Raw genomic sequence first — 21,965 nt, forward strand, 5'->3', positions numbered from 1 at the left:
ACCCACAGAGAGCACCCAAGAGCCCCCTTTCTTCCACAACTTGTTACTTAACCTTAGCTAAAGAAGTTGACAGAATGTGTTCCGGGTTCTTATGAGTGAGAAAAACTATATTTAAACCTGAAAACCTTCAAGGGGGAGATAGGATCCTGAGCAGTGAACTAGGAAAGGATCTTCAATGTCCTCCTTCCCATGGGGGAAATTTGGCAGTCAGAAGCCTTGCTCTGCTATCTAAATTGGACCACCAGGACAAGATAAAATTGATAACAGAAAGTTTATTCAAGAATTGTTTGACAGACAACTCTTTTAAGGAAAAAAAGTAACTACAGAAGAACAAAGAAAGTTCCAAGAGGGAATTAACTCTAACTCTACAAATTCAAGACTATACAGTGACGATTAGGAGCTGAGTTCATGCCTTTTAGAACTAATTACAATTGCTCATAAGTACGAGTTTAACATAAATCTACAGCTCTTTCCTAGAGTACGATAAAAACTAAAATAGCTGGTTTTACATGACAGAAAACACAATGTCCCTTATAACAAGTAAATACTAAAAAAGTACAATTTTTCCTTTTTTCCTCATATAAATACATAATGTAGGGGGGATAAATAATACAAAAAGAAAATATTTTAACAGGCTATAACCAATAAATATATATGAAAATGTTCACTAGAACACACACTTTTTGAGCGATGCTGGACTTCTGCAGGCCTAGGCATCTCTCACAGTTGTTTTTATATCCATTAAAATGTAAACTCTAAGTGCAACAAAAGTGTCCTGTCAGGAGGTTGAGCAAAGCACACAGGCCAAGCTGCAGCCCCTGCCTGGGACAGACAGTTTGTTCAAATATACCCTGTTTTCACGTTAAGTAAGAGAGCAACAGAAGAAAAGTAAAGTGGAGAACCTTATGTGGCCGATTGTTTTCTGTGGAGAGAGGGGGATGGACCTGGAGCTGAGAGGAGAGGCTGTGGAACAGGCAAATGTTCAGTCCTTGCCTGCCTTAGCCTCCTAACTTTTCCTAAAAAGAAAAAATATATATATATTTATACTATAGGCAGCTCTGACTTTCAGGATCTCTCACCATCCCTGAGCCCTCTAAAAATTGTAACTGATGGAGAAGGGGTATAAATACGAAAGTCCTAGAGCAGAAAATCATGGGATTAGAAATGGAGGGCATACCCCAAGAAACCTCAAATAGGTGGAAGGAAATTTGAGGTTTCAGGGAAGTGGGAGGAGAACGTGCTTTCTGTCCTTGGGCTTAAATGTGTCTTATTATTTTCTTAAGGAGAAAGAGAGGGGGGAAATCAAGATTTGGGGGAATTATCCACAGAGGTGGAAGGTAAGTGGGTTGGTTGGTCATGGCCTAGCCATCTTGTCTGCTTGTTTTTGTTTTTTTATTTTTTTTTTAAATGTGCTTCTCTGCCTTGTTTTCCTATCTCAACTTCTTTTACCACACTCCCTCTCCAGCATGGAATTCCAACTTGGTAGTGCTGGAGCCTGGGGTTGAAGGGGTCATCTCCAATCTGCCGTGGATTCCTTTCCTTTCCGTTGGGTTGGCAGGCAGATGGATCAAGGGATGAAGGACTTTAAAACAACCCCTCAAGCCAGAGAGCAGGGAAGGAGCTCCAAGTCCCTTGTCCCGGGAGCCTAGCAACTACTTCCCTAACCCCTCTTTCAGACCTCCAGGCCGCCCCTCTGAGCTTCACAGCCCCCCTCTTGCCCTTGACCTCGCCCCTCCGCCCTTCCTCTCCCATCACAGGTGTGTTAATTTGGGAGCTTCTTGGATTCTACCCTGAGGAGGAGGCGCGTGGTGAGAGGAGAGGTCTGTGTAGGTGGGATGGGGGTCGCATGGTCCATGATGCTGGTTGGGGGCCATAGGGGGCGCCCCGTTATAGTCCAGGTTCCCAGAGGGATGGTGGGAAAGGTGGTTGAGGCCGTAGAGGGAGGGGCCGGCAGGGGGCGGCAGCGGATCCGCGTAGCCGCCCCCGCCCACGTACACTGGGCTGCCCTGCATGGTGGGCGTCCCGTAGGCGCCCCCGTTGGCTTGGAGAACGTGGGACTCGTAATCGGGCGCCGGGGTCGGGGGATACTTCTGCGGGGCGCCGCAGCCCTTGAGAGGGGGCTGGTAGTTGGAGGGCAGCGTGTAGGCATTCTGGTGGGCTTTGCCGAAGGCGGGCGGGGACGGGCTCTCATAGCTGGGGGTCATGGAGTGTAAGGCGTTCATGAAGCCAGCGGTGGACTGCATGGGCTGCGGGGGGCTGCCGGCTGGAGACGGGCCCCCAGACGACGAGGCCAGGCCCTTGGCCTTTTGGTCCTTCTTGTACTTCATGCGCCGGTTCTGGAACCAGATCTTGATCTGTCGCTCGCTGAGGTTCAGCAGATTGGCCATCTCCACGCGGCGCGGCCGGCACAGGTAGCGGTTGAAGTGGAACTCCTTTTCCAGCTCCACCAGCTGCGCGCTGGTGTACGCGGTCCGCGCCCGCTTGGACGCCGCCGACCCCGGGGGGCTCTTGTCCCCTCCCCCGCCGCCGCCGCCACCGCCGCCCCCACTGCCTCCACTACTGCCGCCGCCGCCACCGCCGCCACCGCCACCGCCACCACAGCCTTCTGCTGGATCCGAGGAGGAGGGGTGGGAAGGGGAGAAAATGAAATAAAAGATAATTACTGAACACGCCGAAATTGAATGCATCGTTTCTTAATAAATCTAGGCCTGGACTCAGAGCCCCCGCCGCCCTCCCCTTCGCGTCCCCGCCTCCTCCTGCCCCCCCCCACCGCCCGTCGCATTAGCGGACACTCTATAATAGTGGCATTTATTAAGAGACCTGTTCTCCTCTCACTGCCCCAGCTTATGAAAATTTGATCATGTCACGCAGACAGAGCTGCATGGCCATTTATTTAGGACTGGATTTTTGCGTGCGAGCTTTCTCCCCCTTGTTCTCAATTCCTGGTCTGGGGAACACATCCCCTCCCTCTGTCTTTTGGAAAGGATGGGTGACTGGGGAGAACCTGTAGGGAAACTGGACGGGCACTCATGGGCAGACCCCCGAAGTATGGTGTGAAGAGACAGTGGTGCCTGGAGGCCGGGAATCTGGGCCGCCAGAGCGATTGTGATTAATACCCACAGTAATCATACTTAATAATAATCATTGACGACTCCTGGCAGTGCCTCTTGGCTTTGCGGCCTAGGGAAGAGTTTTGAGGCCAAGCGCCCCACCTCCCAGAGCTCTCAGAGCCCGGGTGGAGGTTAGCTGAAGGGACAGGATGTTGGCAGGGTCAGGGGTCATCAGGTGGGGGGATACCAAAAATGCACGGGCCCGCCACCTAATATTGTTCCCAGGCCGCCTTGTGGGCGCCTAGGGGCTGGGTGCTAGAATAACAGTGACATTCCTGGACCTGACAAAAGCTGATGACGAGGAAGGCAGAGAGCTGGTACCTGTGCCGGGGGAGCTGTTTTTCAGCTTGGACGTTTGCCTCGACTCTTTCATCCAGGGGAATATCTGTTTGGTGAGGGTGGAGTTGGAGCCGGGACCGCACTTGGGGGGGCCGCTTTTGCTGGGCCCGCCCCCATTATTGCTGTTGCTAGTGGTACTGGTAGGTGCGGCGCTGGGCGGGGGTGAGCCCGGAGGGGCGGGCAGGGGCTCAGGGGCCAGGCCGGGCCTCATGCAGCTGCCGTTGAGCTCCTTGCTCTTGGCATGTGGGGCAGCGTTGCCCAGGGACTGAAGAGAACACGCTGAGCGCTGGTAGTCACCCTCCAGGTGCGTGGCGGCCTGAAAGGGGGGTTGGGGGGGCCCGTCGTAGCCGAAGCCATTGCTGCCAGAGTACGAGGAGTAGCCTCCGAAGAGCGCAGCCGCGGCGTTGTCGTAGTAGGTGGCTTTCTGCATCGCTGGGCGAGGCCCGGGCAGTGGATGGCAACTTGCAAGGGCCTGATACCCTCACGACCGGACATTGGCACCCCCGGGGGTCTCGTGACACGCCGGACCCCCCCTCCCCTTTCTGCCCCCCTCCTCCCGGGACTGTTGCAAGCGGCTGACCTGCGGGGGGAGAGAAGAGACACAAGGGGGAGAAGAGGACTGGGGCTCGAATCCATCTTAGGAACTGAAAAGGGAACTGACATCAATAGGGTTTTTTTTCTTCTCCCCTTCTCAACATCTCCAAAGCAGATGCTGAGGCATGTCTCTGACCTGAAACAGCTTTTTCCGTATATCAGCACTTTAAATTTAAAAAATAAATTCCACTATTTTTCATTTCCACTTAAAAAATCAAGATTATACTCCTTTGGGGAGTGCCAAGAAGTAGAATCCTACTGCTACAAGGGCTCTTGCTTCTCTCCTGCCTGTGCACTAGCCCCTGACCTCTCCTTCTCTCTCTCTCTCTCTCTCTCTCTCTCCCTTCCTCCCTCTCCCCCCAAGCCTCCCCCAACTCTGAGAGAGTGGCTCAAGAGATGGGGCATTAGCAGACTCCAAAAAGCTCATGAATGCCTTTCTTGAAGCTGAGAGGCCTCTCTGCCTTCTGCCTTACCTCCATCTATATCCTTTCACTTAGGCAAAGTCTAGTCCAGAGGAAACCAAGGGATCTCCGACAAAGACCAGAGTAAGAAGCAAGTTCAGCAGGGAACCCTCTGTGAGATACCATTTTCTTCCCACTCTGCCCTTCACAAAGAGGACAACAGCCTGACCTAGAAAATCCTTGAAGATTTTAATCCCAAGAGCCAGCATAACTGAGTTCTTGCCATCAATGATCCTGTTGCAGGTACCACCACCTCCAGTTTTTGTCATTGCTCAATCAGGCCTAGGACCAGTGGCCAGTGGCCCCTGCGGAGCCTCCAAATGGAACAGGACTGGTTCAGTTTCCCAGACAGGGCCCTTTGGAGCTGTGACCATTTGGCCCAGGTCTCTCTCCCCACCCCTCTTTTTAAATCATCAGACAATTTTCCCCACCTCTTTCTTGAAAGTCTGTTTGTTTTTGATTTCTCCAAAAGAAAATAAGGGAAAAAAAACTAAATTGTGCAACTGCTGGACTTTGCTACTTAGCTGGAAAACATGCTTTCTAAAAGAAAAAAATGTTTTTGGAGAAAAAAATACAAAGAGCAATTTGAATAGTATTATTCTCTGGGTTGGAAACAGAGGGTACTCCTGATTACTGGGGTTCTTTGAAGCAAAAATAAAAATACAATCACTATTTAAATACAGCCTTTTAAAAATGTTCCAGGAAACTAAAGCCTAAAAATGTGATAGGATTTTGTGCATTTGTTCTAAAGCTTCAAGCTTCTTTTCCCCCCCTTTCTGTCCAGATCCCTCACCACCACTTTTTATAAAACCTCCAGACTGATTCTCTCTTCTGTCACGTGTGTTTTGAAAACTTAAATCTTATTCAACCTAGCTGGTCAACTCCAAAGAAAACTAAAATTAGGAAAGTAAAATGAAAGGTGTGAAGGTGAAGGAAGTCCCTCCCACACATAAATCCCATTCTTAACGTACAGATTTATACTCAAAAGAAAGCCGGTGTAGTCGTGAGTTCCGATTGGTTTCTGGGAAGAATCTGTTTCTGGAAATGCACATGGGTCTGCAAAGCAGCAGGTCCTTCCAAGGAGAACTGGAGTTCAATTGACCAGGCTGACCCAATCCCTTTATTATTATTACCATTATCCTCTGATGATTTAACCAAAATTAGCTTCGGAGCAGCCCTGGCTGAAGGGGGAATTAATTAACAGGCGTCAGTTGAGTTTGTTATTAATAGATAGAGAAGAGAATGAAATAAAAACGTTGGCGGGGGTTAGCTGGGTGGGCCCTGGATTTATTTAGTCTAAATGATTGTTACAGCAATAATGATGATGATGATGATAATAATAATAATAAACAATAATTTGACTAGACGCCTGAGGCCGAAATTTCTGTTGCTCCCCCTGCAATAAACCCCAAACCATCGCAGGACGGAGGCCAGGCGAGTGTGGGAAGCGAAGGAGCCAGAGACGTAATAGGAAAGAATGGAGACTCCGCCGGCGGTGATACAGGGCCGGGAAGGTTTGTGCACCGGGATAGCCCCCGGCTGTCTCCGCCGCTGCTGCCGCAACGGCTGGCGATGAGCTACCCGCCGCCTACGCTGGCCCAAGGAGGCGAAGAGAAAGCGATCGGGACACGAAAACGGTTAGCAGCCGACAGGTTCCAAGCACACCGGGCCGGCTCGGCCTAGCCCTGCAGCGGCAAGTTTGGGCGCTGGAGGTAACCGAATTAAAAGGCGCCTTAGCAACTCTGCACCGGGACTTTGCCCAGCTGGGCTCCCAGCTGGAGGGCGCCGAGGCCTGGCTGACGGGACTGTGGGAAGAGGGAAGGTGCTGCGGGGATCTGAGATCTGGGATCCAGGAGAAGAGGGGGTGGGGAACAGCTCTACCCAGCCAAACACGTCTATTTCCCTTGCCTCCATGTTGGAAAAATTCAGGCTCCATATGGCTCCACGGAGGGGTGGGAGGGAGACGGTGGCTCAGGCTTTCCCCCAGGGTCTCGCTGGAGAAGGGAGGTGAGCCCCACCAAAAAAAAAAAAAAAAAAAATCATCTTGCCAGGCGTACCCCAGGGAGACCCAAGGAGGGTAACAATAGCTTGGTGAAGCCCCAGGAGAAACGACAGGCCACCTTTCAGGACTTAAAAAATAATAATAATAGAAGTAAAGAAAATAAAATAAGAAAAGGCGAGAGAGAAAGGTTAGGCTCTTCTTAGCAACCGGGGGAAATTTCAGCCTTGGATCTGGCTGCTGGAAGAAAAGAGAGCAGAAAAAGAGAGAAGCAGGAAAGAAGAGGGAGAGGGAGAGAGAGAGGGAGGGAGGGAGAGAGAGAGGGAGAGAGGGGGAGAGAGGGAGAGAGAGAGAGAGAGAGTCAGTCGCTGCGTGGAAGGAAGCTTAAAGCTTGTGAACTCTTCTTGAACCGAGATTGGAGTCATATGGGCCATAAATCATTGAGACATACTCTCCGCCATTCACAAACTGATAGCCTATTTCAGTCCAGCTTACCTTAGCCACCGACGAGGGGAGAACAGGCAGACATAATATATATTCACATCGAGCCCCAGCGCGAGCGGCAGGCGAGAAATCTCCCCTCCTTGAAGGCAAAGGAAAAAAAGACCACTGTTTAAAGCTGCGTCGCCCCCCCTCCCCAAAGCCACCCCGGCTGGGGAGCCCGAGGGGCAGACCGGCCAGAGGAGCCGCGCGGCGTCCGCTTCAATTCACTCGGCTTAGGAGCGGGGGTGCGCAGGAGGGAGGGGGTGGGGGAGCGGGGGAAAAAAATAGAAGACCGAAAGGTGCCGGGGCGGCTCGCCTCGCCGAGAATCCAGCTCCAGGCTCCCGCACGGCCAAGCCGCCACAGTGTGGTTGCCCTATAAGACTGGTACGCCCTACTCTCGGTAACAATGGCCTCTGCTTTTGCACAGGGAAAAAAAACCACACAGACACACACACACTCACTCACTCACACACAAGCTCACACACACCCCCACCTCTCCCCCTTTAGCAAGCTTAGATGCCTGATAAGGAGAGAAGGTGATGGTGGTGATGGGGGAGGGGGGAATTTTAAATACCCCCCCCAAAAAAAAAGAGTGAGAAGGAAAGAAGGTAGAAGTGTTTTGTTCTTGTTTTTTTAAGAATAGGTAGACTTTTAAATTGCGAAGGGGAGAGGAAGAAGGGATGAAGGAGAGCTGGTGGAGTTCAAAGCTACCCCCCAAACCCCAAGAGTGAACCATTATGCTAATTTGAGAAGTGGCCTCTGGAGGCTTAGTGAAAGACTGGCCTGGCCTGAGGGTGCTGGGTGCCCCTCCACACTCATTCACAGTTGGAACACCAGGACTTTTTTTTTTTTTTTTTTTTTAAGTAGTTTTACTTCTCCTGGACTGAGGCTAGGTCTCCTGCCCTCTCTCCCTCTGACTCCCTCCTTAATCTCCCACTTTCCCTTCTCCCTTCCACAACCTTAGAACAGACAATAAGCGGTAAGTGACGATTTTAAAAACCCAGAACATCTTGCAGGGGGGTGTGGGTTTGAGGAGAGAGTGACAAAAGAAGGACCCTGAAGTTTAGTTTGAACTCCAGACAGTGCCGCTGGCAGTAGAGGGGCTGTAAGAACTTCACAGAGAAGTTTCTGTTAGGATTCTCACCTCCAGATAGGCAGAAGAGCTAAGAGGTGATAAGGACATTTGTACTTCTGAGAAGATGAAAACTAGCAGGGCTTCATTTTAAATGTGCATGTAGAAGAGATGGAAGATGGTTTTTGTTATTATTCTGAGCAAACCTGTTTGTTTCTCTCCTCTCTCAGCTGTGCAAGATTTACGACTCTTGGCACAAATGAGGAAGGCTACAAAAGCTAAAGTTTTCTTAGGGCGTGTTTGAGCAGGCCAGGAAAAGGCAAGGGGGGAGGCCTGTAGGAGGAAGACAGGAGCCAAAAATGTAGGTGTCTGCAGATTTGAGGCGGGGGTGGGGATGAACCATTCCCAGCCAAGAAAAAAGACAGAAAGCACTAGGACATTTCCCCAAGCAGGAGTGTTTGCAACTCTCTTTAACTGCTGACTCGGGGGTTCGGGGATAAAATAGAGGGCAGGCAGTCTCTTCTACAAAGGCAGCCTGGGAAACGGGTTCTCTTAACTTCGTGTAGACAGAGCCTGCCACCATCCTGTGATTTCCTGGTTAAATACTTTTCTTTTGCCTTCTCTCATCTGGATGCATCAGGACAGGCGATGAGACTGGGAAAAACAAAGGTGAGAGATGACTTCCAGCTATTGTCTCCCCTCCAGGAGAGGGTAGCTATATCTGACTCTGCCAATGCTTCCCTCATACCCTCTTATCCCCACTCACAAGCTGCTTTATGGGTGAGAAAGGGGTGGTCCCTAGCCTCTGGTCCCCACTCTTTTTCAGGCCCTCCAAGTCAGGCCAGGTGGGATGGAGCAGCTAGTTTCCTAGGGCCCTGTGGAACAGGGAGAACCTGTGGGCCTCCCTACCCTCCAGCAACAGAGTCACTTTCAGAGCCCTCACTGTGCTGTCCTGAGGATCCTGTAGCCTTCCTAGAGAGCTGGCGGCTTTCTAGAGCATTGGCAACTGGGAGTTAGGGTAAAATTGAGGGTGGGAGCCATTTTCTGTGTTCATATGGAGAAAATGCCCAAGCCTGATGAAGAACTGGGGTTCAAGCCAGGATGCCTCTAAGGAGACCTATTAGGGCTATCTGAGTATGTGGCTGCAAGAAACTGCTCTTAGATCTACAAATCCTGACTGGAGATCAGCACAGTTAGACAGCAAGTAACTTTGGGCCCTGGTGGGTCAGGGACTCAGGCCAAGGAGTAAGGGAACAGTACTCTGGGATCTTTTCTCTTGCTCCCCCTCCAAAAAAAAAAAAAAAAAAAAAAAGAAAGAAAGAATATACTTCAGATCTTTCAGCTCTTCTAACAGGTATTACACTGGATAAAGAAAATCACTCACTGTGGACTTGTGCTCCTGATTGTTCTCTGGACGGCACAGTTTTGCCTCAAGGAATAACAAAAGAGAGCCTGGAAGGCACCCAGCCAGCTGTGGCCAAGGAGAGGAGATGGGGCTTGGTGAAGAGCAAGCAGTAGGGCCTGGAGTTGCTCTGGGGGTGGAAACTGCAACAGTAGGAACCCTTCCCTTTCCAGCCTCCTCAACCCTTTGTGGTCCCCTCTGGCGATGGGACATCCTAGGATGGGAGTGAAAAGGAGGACTGGGGAACAAGAAACAAACCCGGAGAAAATTTCAGAGGACAGATACCCCTAAATGCGGTAGGAGCTGGAGCAAGGGCTTCTAAATCAATTCTGCAGAATAGCACCCATTTGGAATGCTTGGGAGGCAATGAGATCCCAGTCTGGTTTCTTTCTTGCCTTTTTTCGTTCTTTCTCTGAGGTTTCCAACCAGCAGTTCAGTTGCCTCTGATTGGGGCTGGGAAGTTGGAGGGTGGATAGAGGAGGGGACACACAGCCCTCAGGGTGCCCATTTCATTGGAAGTGTGACTGCAGGTTAGGGACAAAGGTAGCAATGAGGAGCTTAGGGAGGGAAATTGGGGTAGGGAAACTCAGAGGTCTGAGGAAAGACAGTGGGGTCTGGGAAAAGAGGGGGAGGGAGGAGAGATTAGGGCAAACTAGAGATAGAGAAAAGGAGAATTATTTCTTTTTGGGTTCAGGGAGGGAAACTTGGTAACTGTGTGTGAGAGAGAGAGAGAAAGGGGGGGTAAAAAGAGATTGGAAAAGAGAATTTGAGAGAAAGAATAAGAGACACTAATATAAACTAATAAAGGCACAAAATAATTAATGTAAAGATTAGGAAATGTGTCCACCGTCATAGACATGCTTTCCTCTCCACAGAGCTAGAGCGCTGGCTCTGGCACTCGTGGGCCACTCAGCACCCAGTATTGGGAGACAGGCAGCTCTGTGAACCCCTGTGAGCAATGCTGGCTGCCAATCCTTATGAACCTGGATGGGATCATGCCTTTTTCCCTCATCCCCCCCCCACAAAAAAAATCATCAAAAAGCTAACGAAAAATTTCTCAATAAGGGCAAACGGGGTGGGGGACTGGCTTCTTTAAAACTGGTTTCTGGTTTTATCCCTGGAGCGGCCAATGATTCTGCCCCTAGCTCAAGAGCAGAAAACTCCTCAGGTCCATCCCCCAGCCTCCCAGCTCTCTGAAGCTGGACCTCCAGAGGCATTTAGCGATTTGCTTCTTGCTGACCCTATCCCTGTCTCACATTCTCTTCCAACTTCACTGGCCAAGGTTGTGGCTGGCTATTGTGGAGTGGTATAAAGTTAACACACTCACCTAGTGATTTCTCTCTCTTAAATCTGAATAAAGATTTCAACACTGGGGATTGTAAAGGTAGGGGGATAGTATTTGTCTCCCCAATCAACAGCTCCCTAAAATGAGAGTGGGAAGGAAAAAAGGGGCATCTGAAGGAGAAGATTTGGCACCTCCACCCAGGCCTCTGAGAGCTGCGCAGCAGTAGCGCACATCCGAGGCGGTAATGGGGGAAGGCCTCCATGGAGAAGAAAAAGCCAAGCTGTACCCCTCACCCTACCCCAAACATGGGTGTGCTGCTCTCAGGCCAAGGCTGCAAGTCTGATCCAGGAAGAAACAGGATGGTGCAAAGGTCTGCCAGATCTACTCAGTGACCACAGAGGACGCCTGAACATGTTAATGGTGGGGGAAGGTACTGCCAGAGTGACATAGGAGCAGGCTGTCTCTTTGGTGGTGAAAGATCCCGTTCTGAATCAGGGATTCTGCCTCATCTAGAAGCTCTGTCCAGGCCTGGCAAACCCCACCCCTCAGGAGTGAAGAGACAAAGCTGGGCGGGATTTTGAAGAGGGCAGAGGAGGAGAGACTGTGAGTCTTGGACAGCTGAGAGTGGGGTGCTGGAGAGGGAGGGAGAAGCAAGCAAGAGAAGAGCAGGAGCCCTGTACCCTGGGAGTGGCTGCACACTCTCCCCTGACAGATTGGATGTCTCTCTCCCAGTGACCTCTGTTTAGCAGACAATAACTCACTGGATTAATGACCAATCAGTGGAAGACCTCCAAATATAAAACTCCAAAGTCAGGATGGGACAGAACCAGAGTCTGGGCCTCCTGGCCCTTTTGTTATTTTCTCAAAATAGGGTTTAGGGTGAGGCTTTGGGAAAGTGGATAATGTGGCCAGAGATAAATTTCTAAACATGACATTGTTGCTCATCTCCTTCTCTTCCCACTTCCTCTCCCAGAATTTATGTCCCAAATCACACTTCCCAAGACAGCCTGAAATCCTCCTGTCCCGTGCTGGCTTCCTTATATCCCTGATCCCATAAGAAATTTTCCTTCTTACAACCACGCAACTGAGAAAACAGTACTCTTTCAAATCTTGCCCCCTGCCCCGCCAAAGTTGGAGAATGAAATGGAAAATAAGAATAAGAATAAGGCTGAGGTTGTAGCTCAGTGGTAGAGTACCTGCCTAGTATGTGTAAAGCCCTGGGTTAAATTCTCATCACAAATAATAATAATAATAATAATAATAATAATAATAATAAAACAATAGAGTAGGGGTCTTTCACTTGCAGGCTTTCTGTCCTGGTTGCCCTGGAAGGACACCTAGAATAGTGCTATGGCATCCTACATATACACCCACTCCCACAAAGAGAAAGTCCAAAGGTCCAGAAGTCAAAGGAAAGGCTGTGGAGAGTGCACCTGCTGTCACAGAATCTAAACCACAGTTCAGGCCCTAGGCTCTGGTAAGATAGGAGATACTCTAGCCTTCACCTAGTACCTAGCAGGGAGAGGGCCCTATTTGGTGAGGCTGAGCCCCTTCTTCATTAGACCCTTTCCAAATGTCAATCTCAGCACAACCCAGCTAGCTAGACTCTTTCTCCACTCCTTTCTATCACCGTTGCTCTTAGCCTTGACTCCTGTTGAAAATGAGGATACCTTCAGGAGGAGGGACAGTCCAGATTTCAGTGGACTAGAGTCAGTCTGAGTAACCACTCACTGCTCTGGGATATAAGACTCTGAATGATAGAAAAAACATGCAGTAACTTCTATACCCAGATGCTTCCAGAACTCCAAGACATACAAGGAGTTTGCTCCTGAGCACTGTCACACAAAGGATGGATACATAGAGGTATTTAAGATCAGAACTGGAGAGAACTCAGGGAGTATCCAGTCCAACTCTGCCATTGCTACAGATAGGGAAACTGAGGCCCAGAGTGGGGAAGAAATTTGTCTAAAGTCACACTTGGGGTAGCTCCGAGTTCTAGGCATTCCAACTCGCTGTGTGATAGAAGACAGAACACCCCTAGAGCTTCATTGACCCCTTCTGTAAAGCCAAGGTATGCATATGGAATTAAGGGGTTGGGTTAAATGATCTCTAAGGTCCCCTTTGAACAGAATGTTAGTGATTCTCTATGTGATGATGTAAAAATGAGTGACAATGAGCAGTAACAAACTGAATTCAGATAATAACCAGCACCATCATGATCAAATTCAGAATATTTCTCTTGGGATTTAAATGCTTACATCCCTCCACTGAGTACAAATGCCACTCCTGATCCTCTCACCCCTACAGCGGTTCATGCAGTGGGTTTTTACTGCTCTTCTGAGTAGGGGATGGGTTGTTTTCTATTCTCATTACCAAATCAAAAGTGTTATTTCTGGACACAGCAACGTGAGCAGTAAATAATTAATTTGTATATTAGAGGAGGAAGGCTTCAACCTGGCAATTTTTAACCAGGCATCAATACATCCATTGTACCAGCCTGGCCTTCTCACCCGGCCCCCACATCTGTCCACACACCTACCAGCCTCTCCACCCCCACAAGTTGGAGACCAGCATTTCTAGGATGGTCACAGGGTCCACAGAGCCAGAGTCTGCTCCCATTCCCAACAAAGTTCCTTCCGTTCTCTGCTGTGCTTTATCAGAAATTTGTCTGTGGGCAGCTGCCCCTTGCAGCTTGCTTTCTCTACCCCACCCCCAAAGATGTGCTGGGCTACTGGTCCCAGTTCTTAGCTCTTGGGAAACTGTAATCCACCGTCCCCAGCTCAAGATGCCCCAACAATGCAGCGAGTTTGCATTTCAAGAAACCCCCATTAATATCAATTTACTTCACTGAAACCTCGGGTTCTTCATCAAGTTGATGATTTATGATAAAATCAATTAAATTACAGCCACTTAGGGCCCAGCCGCTTCCTCTCAGATTTCATTGGTGCAGGGCCCAAGTGTCTGGTGGAAAAATGCAAGTTTAGCTGGAGGCGAGGAAAGATAATTCTGCGGCTGAGAAAATTTAATGCAAAACAATTTCCAGGCAAAGCCGGGCGTCTGGACAGAAATGCAGGAGCCTCTAGCTGGCCTGCGGAAATAACTATCTGGGGGTCAAAATGCTTTTCTCCCCACCCACACCATTCAGCATCGCTTCCTTATGTTGTTCCTCATTTCTGCCCTCCTCCCAAACATAGACTTTGGGGGAATTTGGGTAGTAATGGTGGGACCGGGAACTGCCAGGGCCCAGCCTCAAATCAACACTCTCCCAATCTCCCAAAACACACCAGGCCTTTTTCTCCTCTTCCTCCCCCCTCCCCACCCAATCTTGTTCACTAAGGCCTCAGTCTCCCACTGCAAAGTCACAGATTCAAAGGGAAGATCATTCTGTGTGGCCAGATAGCACCTACTAAAGGCAGAGGAGCAGGGGTCAGGGGCCTGGACAAGTGGGCTCTGCTACACATGGCTTTGGGAGAAGAGAAAACTCAGGCAGGAATGTGCAGTACCTCATAGACAAGGAAAGAGGCAGCAAATTATGCCTACAGCTACCCTCTCCCAGAGTACCAGGACCTGAGAACACCCAGGCTCCCTCCTGGTTCCTGAAGTGTGTTGAGTCATAAATGTAGTCTCTAAATGCACCCAACAAAGCCTAACCTTAAAGCACACATACACATCCTAATGTGTAATACACTCCTACAATACACAAACACACAAAACCACATCCTCAATCTACAAAGGGACAGTTCCCCCTATCTTGTGGCATCTGGAAAAATAAATTCCAGTGTATCATCCTGGCATCGCCTCCCACTCCAAGAAGGAATTCTCCCGCTTCTGCTCCGTTTGTTTTTGAGTTTCTAGAGCAGGCAGATAGTAAACACAGCTTCTCTGAAGTCATAAATCACCCCCTCTCCTACCTTCCCAGCTTAACACCTTGCATCAGCGCAACGCCTTGTAATTTCAGCTTCAAATAACCCCTGGGTGCTAAAGGGCTGGGCCATGGTAGTAGCTGGACCATGGGAATAGAGCCCAGACTTCCCTCTCAACAACCACAGCTCCCGACGCCTCTAGAATCTCCCACACCTTTCCTGAACAGGAGAGTTCCTCCACCCCAACCTGATCCAGTACACACAGCCACAAGTACAGGGTCACATTCCTCCACACTAGCTCCACTCTGCCTCCTTCTACCTCTTCTCAGCCTCCCTCTCCTTGTAAGTTGCTCTCATCTTTGTCTTCCATTCGGATCTCGGCCTGATTTCAGAGAGTCCTGGAAGTGAACACCTCTCTCTCCATCCCAAACTGGCCACACGCTCCCGCCTGGGCACCTCACACTTACCTGTGTGGTCTCCCGCTAGGGCGCCTGCATCCCCAGACCGCCGGGCGCTGGGGGCGCGCGGGAGCCGCGGGTCAGGCCCCAGTCCCCCGGCCCTGGCAGGGGCTCCGCCGCTTTAGCCGACCGCATCCTGGTCTCTCCAGCCCTGGCAACCCCCGAGAGCGTCCGGCCCAGCTGGGGGAGAGGCCCGGATGCGAGTGCCCCCACCCCACCTCCGCCCCGCCCCCGCCCCCGGCTTTGTTTGGTCTCTGCGGCCGCAGGGCCCTCAGGATCCTGCGCTCGGGCTGCGGCCACTAGGCGCCCTTTTCTTCAGAAGCCTGAGATCATACTCCGCCAGGGCCCGCGTCAGGCTGCGGGAGCCTGGACCAGTCTGGCACCGAGCTGGGCTCCAGCTATGAGAGCCCGCCAAGTTGCCAGGCGAGAGGATCGGCAACTGACAGGGGCATGGCGAGCGCGGGGGTGCGGGGGGCGCCATGGCGGAAGGCGGGCGCACCGGCGGCTCTTCAATGTCACCAGCAAAATGGGTTCCATATGTCCGACCCAGCAGAGAAGGGAGGGAAAGACAGACAGTTGGGGCAGGACAGGAGGGGGTGGGGGCCTCGACGGAGGGTGCAGAGAAATGGAGAGGAGGTAATGGGAAGGATCGGAGGGCAAGAAAGGATTGTATATTCCATTTCCCTCGAGTTTTCTAAAGCTGCTTAAGCCGGTAGGAACTTTGTCTTTTTCCTTCTCTCTCCTGAAACACCGGGGAGGAAGGAGATTAGTAAAGGAAGCATCCGTTTGTTAATCTGGGGATTTGAGAGGGGAAATGTGAATTGTAGGTGAAAGTTCTTAGGCGGCAGTTAGAGCAACTCCTTTTCCCAGGTCCCCAAAGAGAGAAAGAAGAGACCAAGCCCACAAAAGGGAAAAGAAACCAAGGAAGGGTTCCACAGTTCTCCAGGTGTGAGAGACTGACCCCAATCCTCGCCCCAGGTTGGCATTTGTGTTGGGAGGTCCCAGTGATAAAGTTACTGGTGGTGGAGGAGGAGAATGAAGTGTCCAAGACATCTTGGTCATTCCCTAGCACTTCAGTTCCTACCCCAGCTGATTTAGCACCCACTAAGGCCTATTCTAAAGACAGTTGTTTCTGAGATAGCCTCAACTTTTGCAGCTTCCTGTAAGGAAAGCTATATGTACTAGGAGGAAAAAAAATTGCACTTGGATTCTGGAAGAGCTTCCCTGTACCTTTGCTCCCTGAAGGGACTAGGCTCTTTCTCTGAGTTTACATCTCCATTTCTGTTCTCTCCTCCTCTCCCCTTTTTCTAACCCTCTCTGTTGTCTCTGTCCCTCACAGCCCCTTTGTCTTTTCACACCGCCTCTCTCTGCATCTTAAATGAATTTGAATTGAGCTTCAGGAAAGACTCACAAATGTCTCCAGAAATCACTTCTGGGTTCACTCATCAGGCTACCTTTTTCCTTCTCCTTGCCTTGGGTCCCTTTCCTCTGTGGGATCTTATTCTAGAGAGAAGGGACAAATCGGACAGCTGCCTTTCTGTTCCCCTTCTTTCACTTAACTCTGTGTGCATATGGATGTGTGTGTGTGTGTGTGTGTGTGTGTGTGTGTGTACCGAGTGTGCTTGCTTATGCCCATCAGAGTTGTGGGTCCTTCTCCAGCATGGCCTCTCTTCCCCTCTGACTGCCCTTTGTCTTCACTCCCCTATCACCCTCTCCTTGAGCTCAGCCTTGACTTCCCACCCCAGAAAGGGAGCCTGCTGCTCGTTCTCTCTCTGGGTCCCTCTCCTCCCCCCTTCTCTCTCTATCCAACACCTCTGGTCATTAAAGCCTTAGCAGACTGACTTCTTAAAAGAATAAGGATAGTCACAACAATTATACAGATAAAGAGGACCCCAGTAGAGACTGAGGAGAAGATGGGGTCAGCAGCTTTCCTACAGCCCCATCTACCAAAGGCATTCTACACCATTCCCTGAACAACAAAAAAGCAGAGGGATTGGGGTGCAGAACTGCCAAGAGTCAGAGTTCTTCATGGCTAAATAAACCCAGTGCATGAACATACACTCACAGCAACAAAGTCTTTCAAACTTGCTGATTTGGGAGGTAGGCCTAGGTGCCTGGATGGAGGGTATCAGGCCTCACATAGTGGGATTTAGCAGAGATCAGTGACTGAAAGATAATGGTGGCAAGGGATGGTCTCCCTGCTTTGTCTCCTGGGGAAGTCTGTGTTCCAGTTGGGGAAAAGGAGGGGGAAGGGTATCAATGCCACCTCCCTTCCCCAGGGCCAGAAGAGACAAAGACCTGAAGGGAGCTGAGAGAATAAAGAGGATAAACTGTGTGGAGAGGAGGGTGTCAGACCTCCACATCACTGGTAAAGGTAGCAGAGGAGGGGAGGTAGGAAAGGGGTTGGGGAGGAGGAGTTAGAATCATGCATGTAAGGGTCTCCAGCACTGGCTCCCAACAATCTCCTAGCCATACCCTGGCCCAAAGAGCCGTTCCTCCATCTCCCCTTTTGTTCCCCATCTTCTAAGCAGACTGAATTCAGAAACCAATACAAGTAATTCTACTCTCTCCCTTCTTCATGTCCCTCCTTCTTTCCAAGGAAGAGGTGATATTTCCCCTTTTCTCAGAGACTCCAAGGTTTTGACCTAAATTCTGAAACACTATTTGGGGGTAACATACCCTCTTCACTTTTGTACATATGCACACACCACACTTCCCAGGTGAGGGAGTAGAAATGCCTCCCACACTGAGTGTATGAGAGATTCTCCAACATTCAATGGTGAGTGGGGAATGAGACTGAAAGGCTTGGAGCCCCTACTCCCAGGTCTCTTAGATACCTCACCCAGCACCTCCCATCTTACAACCTCTAGCACTGTCAAGGTTGCCCCTGAATCCAAACTCTCCCCAATTATTTTAATCCAGGATAGGCAGTGCCCCTATCCATCTAGCCTGGGCTCTTTGCCTTCTCATTCTTTTCCTCAAATCCTTTTCAACCCAGACTCCTAAATTAAGAGGCTTCACCCACCATCCACCTGAAAATCTCCTGTTAACCACTTTGGGGCTCAGCACCACCTTTGAGCAGAGTTAGAAGTGAGCTCCTGCATACTGTAAGGACTGGGGCCTAAGATGCCACTCTAGGAGGCTGATGCCCTGAATAATTAACACCTGGGTATAATGACGCTCTTAATTTTTCCTGCTCAAAGGTTTACACTAGTAGGCAGAGTTAAATATCACAGATAATAGTAGCTATAAAGTCACTGGCTTAGCTCCAGACAGGGGATGAACAGCCAGAAACTTGGATGGGTCTTGGCAAAGGCCCTGGTCCTCTACCCCCCATCCATCACAACTTTAGGGCACAGACACAATGTCCCCAGAAGTCATTCTGACTTTGCTATTGACCAGGAGCCTCTTCCCTAATGGAGCAGAACTGTCACCTCCATGAAATCCTAGGGGAAAGTTACTAGTTTTCCCTCTCCCAATCTGTACCTCATTTGCTCTTTGGAAATGGGTTTAGATAGAGGAACAAACCCCATGTCCTCAAACATGCTCCAACTTTTCAGGACTACCTTATTCCTAGAACATTTCTTTTCTAAAAAACACTTAAGAGAACTTCAACCCCAAACACACACACACACAGTCTAACTGCTGAGGAAACTTTCTTTGTTTCAGGAGGTTGAAGGAAGGTTCCTGGGGTGTGAATTCATTTCCTTGTTTTGTTAGCCAGGAGGGTGGGGAGCCAAGGCTTTCAGCTTCACTCCCTGCCCTTCATCCTTTGCCTGCCTTCATTGTCTCCTCCAATTTGAGTAGCTTATTCTCCAGCCTCAGCACCTCCCAATACATATCAGACCCATAAATGCAGCTTTAATACTGTAGTTGAATCATTTCCATCCCCTTACAGTTGCAGAGGATTTCTATTGGGTCCCCATCGATTTCAAAAATCTTTGCCTTCAACTCCATTAATTTCTTTTTCAGCCTCCACCTCTCTTGCCCCCAGGCTACTTCTGTTTTAGAGTTGGGCTTGTTCACCCAGGGTTGGAGTTGGAGAAGCCAAACTCCTGAAGGGGAACTGCCTAAAAAATAGAGCTCTGTTTGCTCCAGGAATGTTGCCTCTATCAGGCTTACAAATGTAATTTTTATATTAGGTCGTGGTCTTTGACTGGGTTTATATGCCAATGAGGCATTTCTGGTTTACCAAATTTATACAAATCTTGCCTTAATTGATAATCACAGATGCTGTAATTTAAGACCTCCAGCTATAGAGCTTTCATATTAACTGCTGATCTATTACTGTAAATTGTCTGAAATAACCAACTCCTGGGAGCAGAGTAGAGAGGGAGGAAGTACCTCCGAGAGCGACTCTCTCCCGGCCCCAGAATCAGCCCAGCTTCCACATCATTTTCCATGAGAAATGATTTATCGAAGACATGGCCATAAACAACACAACTTGCTCACAAATACACACAGACGCACGCAAACACACACACACACGCGCGCGCACACACACACACACACACACACACACACAAACGGCTGGCATGCCGGCTGAGAAGCTGACACCCATATTGCTATAAATCAAGAAAAAGGTTGGAGGAGAGGGAGAGAGGGAGCAAGGGAGAGAGAGAGAGAGAAAGAGAGAGAGAGATTCCTAAAATCTCTATGCAATGCCTCAATGGGTATAAACACACAGAGCACCGTGTGAAGAGAAATGGCAGGAAATGAAGATGGCTATTTGTCACATTTTACGACAATAACATTAATAACAAACAATAAATTTACATGGACATATAAGACGCGGTAGGTAGTGAGAAATCCCTTCTACTTACAATACCCCAGCCCGCGATGTGGCTCCGGCTGCGGGGCTGTTTTATTGCTGCCTCCCTTTCTCTCTCTCTCTCTCTTTCTCTCTCTCTCTCTCTCTCCCTCTCTCTCCCCCTCTCTTTTTTTTTCTCGGGGTACAGGCTTGTTTTTCAAAGGACAGTTGAATTGCACGTCAGAAACAGGGAGACCGATCCTGCGATTTTCCTGACGAATACATATCTATTCTGCAACCTCGGCATTAATTATTTAATGAATCACGTGACCAGGAGGGGGAAGGGGGTCTTTCGATTTCAGGCTCAAAGGACCACTATGACCTTCCCCTTCAGGAGGAGAAATTTTCCTGCAAAATAGGTTCCCCCCAACCCACCAATGGAATAGTAGTGAGGTCTCTCTCCCACACACACATCTATACCTACTCTATCTACAGCTCTCTACATCCCCCCTACACTTACCCACAGCCCACCTCTCCTCTCTCCCTTCTTCTCCTGCTACTGCTTAGTTCGTTGAGGTACAGAAATAGTCTGCAGGGGCGCCAGGGGTGGGGGTGGGGTGGGCACAAAGCCCTTCTCCAAGCCCCTATTTTTTTCAGCTTCCAATTCTTCTTTCTGTATCCTTTAGGATTAAGATTCCCCTCTAACTTCACTCTGCCCTTTCCAGAGCTATTTATAAGTGCAATGTGCTCCCCCTCTTCCTAAATAATCAACAAGATTTCTAAAGGGACCAGCTTAAAAAGAAACACTTCATAAGTCCTTGTTACATACATATCAAGAGTGGGACTCCTGGCTTTAATTCTCTTTTTGATCTTTTGTGGTACCTTTGAAAGGGCAGGAAAGAGACTAGGTAAAGAGATGACTCTGGAGCTTCCAGAGTTGAGAATAACCACAAGGGGGATGGTTTTCCCTTGCGTTGTTGCTACCACGGTGCACCAAATTCTACACGCTATTTGAAAATAGGCTTTAGAGACAAAGACCCAGGACTAAGGTTTCTACACAAAAGAAGTGGACAAGAAGCCTCTCCATATATAATGTTGAACCCTGTCTCAGTACCCCCCAACACAACAGTGAAGACAGCTGGAGATCTGAACAAGACAGGAAAGAAGGGGAAGGAAGGCTTTGAAGTTTCCTGGCAGTCCCAGGTCCCTATTTCCCAGGTGTGAGTACCCTGTGTTTCCAATCAGCAGACAATGGAGACTGAAAAATGAAGGGAGGCCTGGTGGGGGTTTAGGTGAATATTAAAGGGTTAAACATCCGGGTTGGGAGAAATCCATCCCCCAGGCCTAGGGAGAGAGGTATACAGACTCTTTTCGCCTCAAATATAAACAAAACCAAAATTCTCCCAAACTTCACAAGTTACAACCAGAATCCAGCACAGGGTGGGTGTGAGTGTGAAGGGAAGCAGAAAAGGCATTCCTAAGGAGCCCCGCACTGCACATTCCCAGCCTTATCTAGCTTCAGCAGCTCTGGGGTTGCAGGACAGCAACCAGGGCGAGCAGGGCGGGCAGGGAATGGGAAGAACAAGCTCTAGGGTAGGGGAGCATGGGGCTGAGGGGCCTACATTGGTTTGTTTGGAGGAGTCTGAACCAAAGGCTACTCCTTGTAGGAGAAAGTACAGGACCTTGTTGGGGTAATAAACCCCAAAGAAACTGTCACCCGGGTGCTGGCATCAGAGGTTCCAGCTGTAGCCGCAGGGGGAGGGGGGCTCTGGAAAGACACTGGAATCCTGAGCAACCCCATGGGGTGGGGCGCCAGCAGGGCCCAGACTCTGTAGGGGGGTGGTCAGCTTTGATTGTCCAGATACAAAACAGACTGGTATTGAATTCGCCCGTGGTCGGCCCTGCCCCTGGTTCCTGCAAGGGCAACTCCCTGAAAGGCCTGGACTATAAACCCAATAAAAGTGATTCCCCAAAGACTAACACTAAAGTCTAAAAAAAAAAAAAAAAAATATATATATATATATATATAGTGGGAGAGGGGGAAGAGAGAGAATACAAAAATGCCCCCGAGCATGGGAAGATAGCATTTTTTGACACTGAGAAATTATTTTTAAAGACAAGAAAAAAGAACAGCAAAATAACACAGTC

The 21,965-nt window shown here is 49.5% G+C and overlaps 1 protein-coding gene across 1 annotated transcript; it reads right to left on the minus strand.

The window, feature by feature from the left end:
• Positions 1-246: 246 nt before the first annotated feature.
• On the minus strand, positions 247-4,411 carry Hoxb3 (homeobox B3). Its single transcript, XM_076870081.2, has 2 exons — positions 3,432-4,411; positions 247-2,608 (listed from the first exon to the last, which is right to left on the minus strand). Exons 1-2 carry the CDS (start codon positions 3,877-3,879, stop codon positions 1,752-1,754), a joined length of 1,305 nt encoding a protein of 434 aa, XP_076726196.2. The 5' UTR covers positions 3,880-4,411; the 3' UTR covers positions 247-1,751.
• Between the last annotated feature and the right edge of the window lie 17,554 nt (positions 4,412-21,965).

Source organism: Callospermophilus lateralis, chromosome 11 (genome assembly GCF_048772815.1).
Source record: "Callospermophilus lateralis isolate mCalLat2 chromosome 11, mCalLat2.hap1, whole genome shotgun sequence".
NCBI lineage: Eukaryota > Metazoa > Chordata > Mammalia > Rodentia > Sciuridae > Callospermophilus > Callospermophilus lateralis.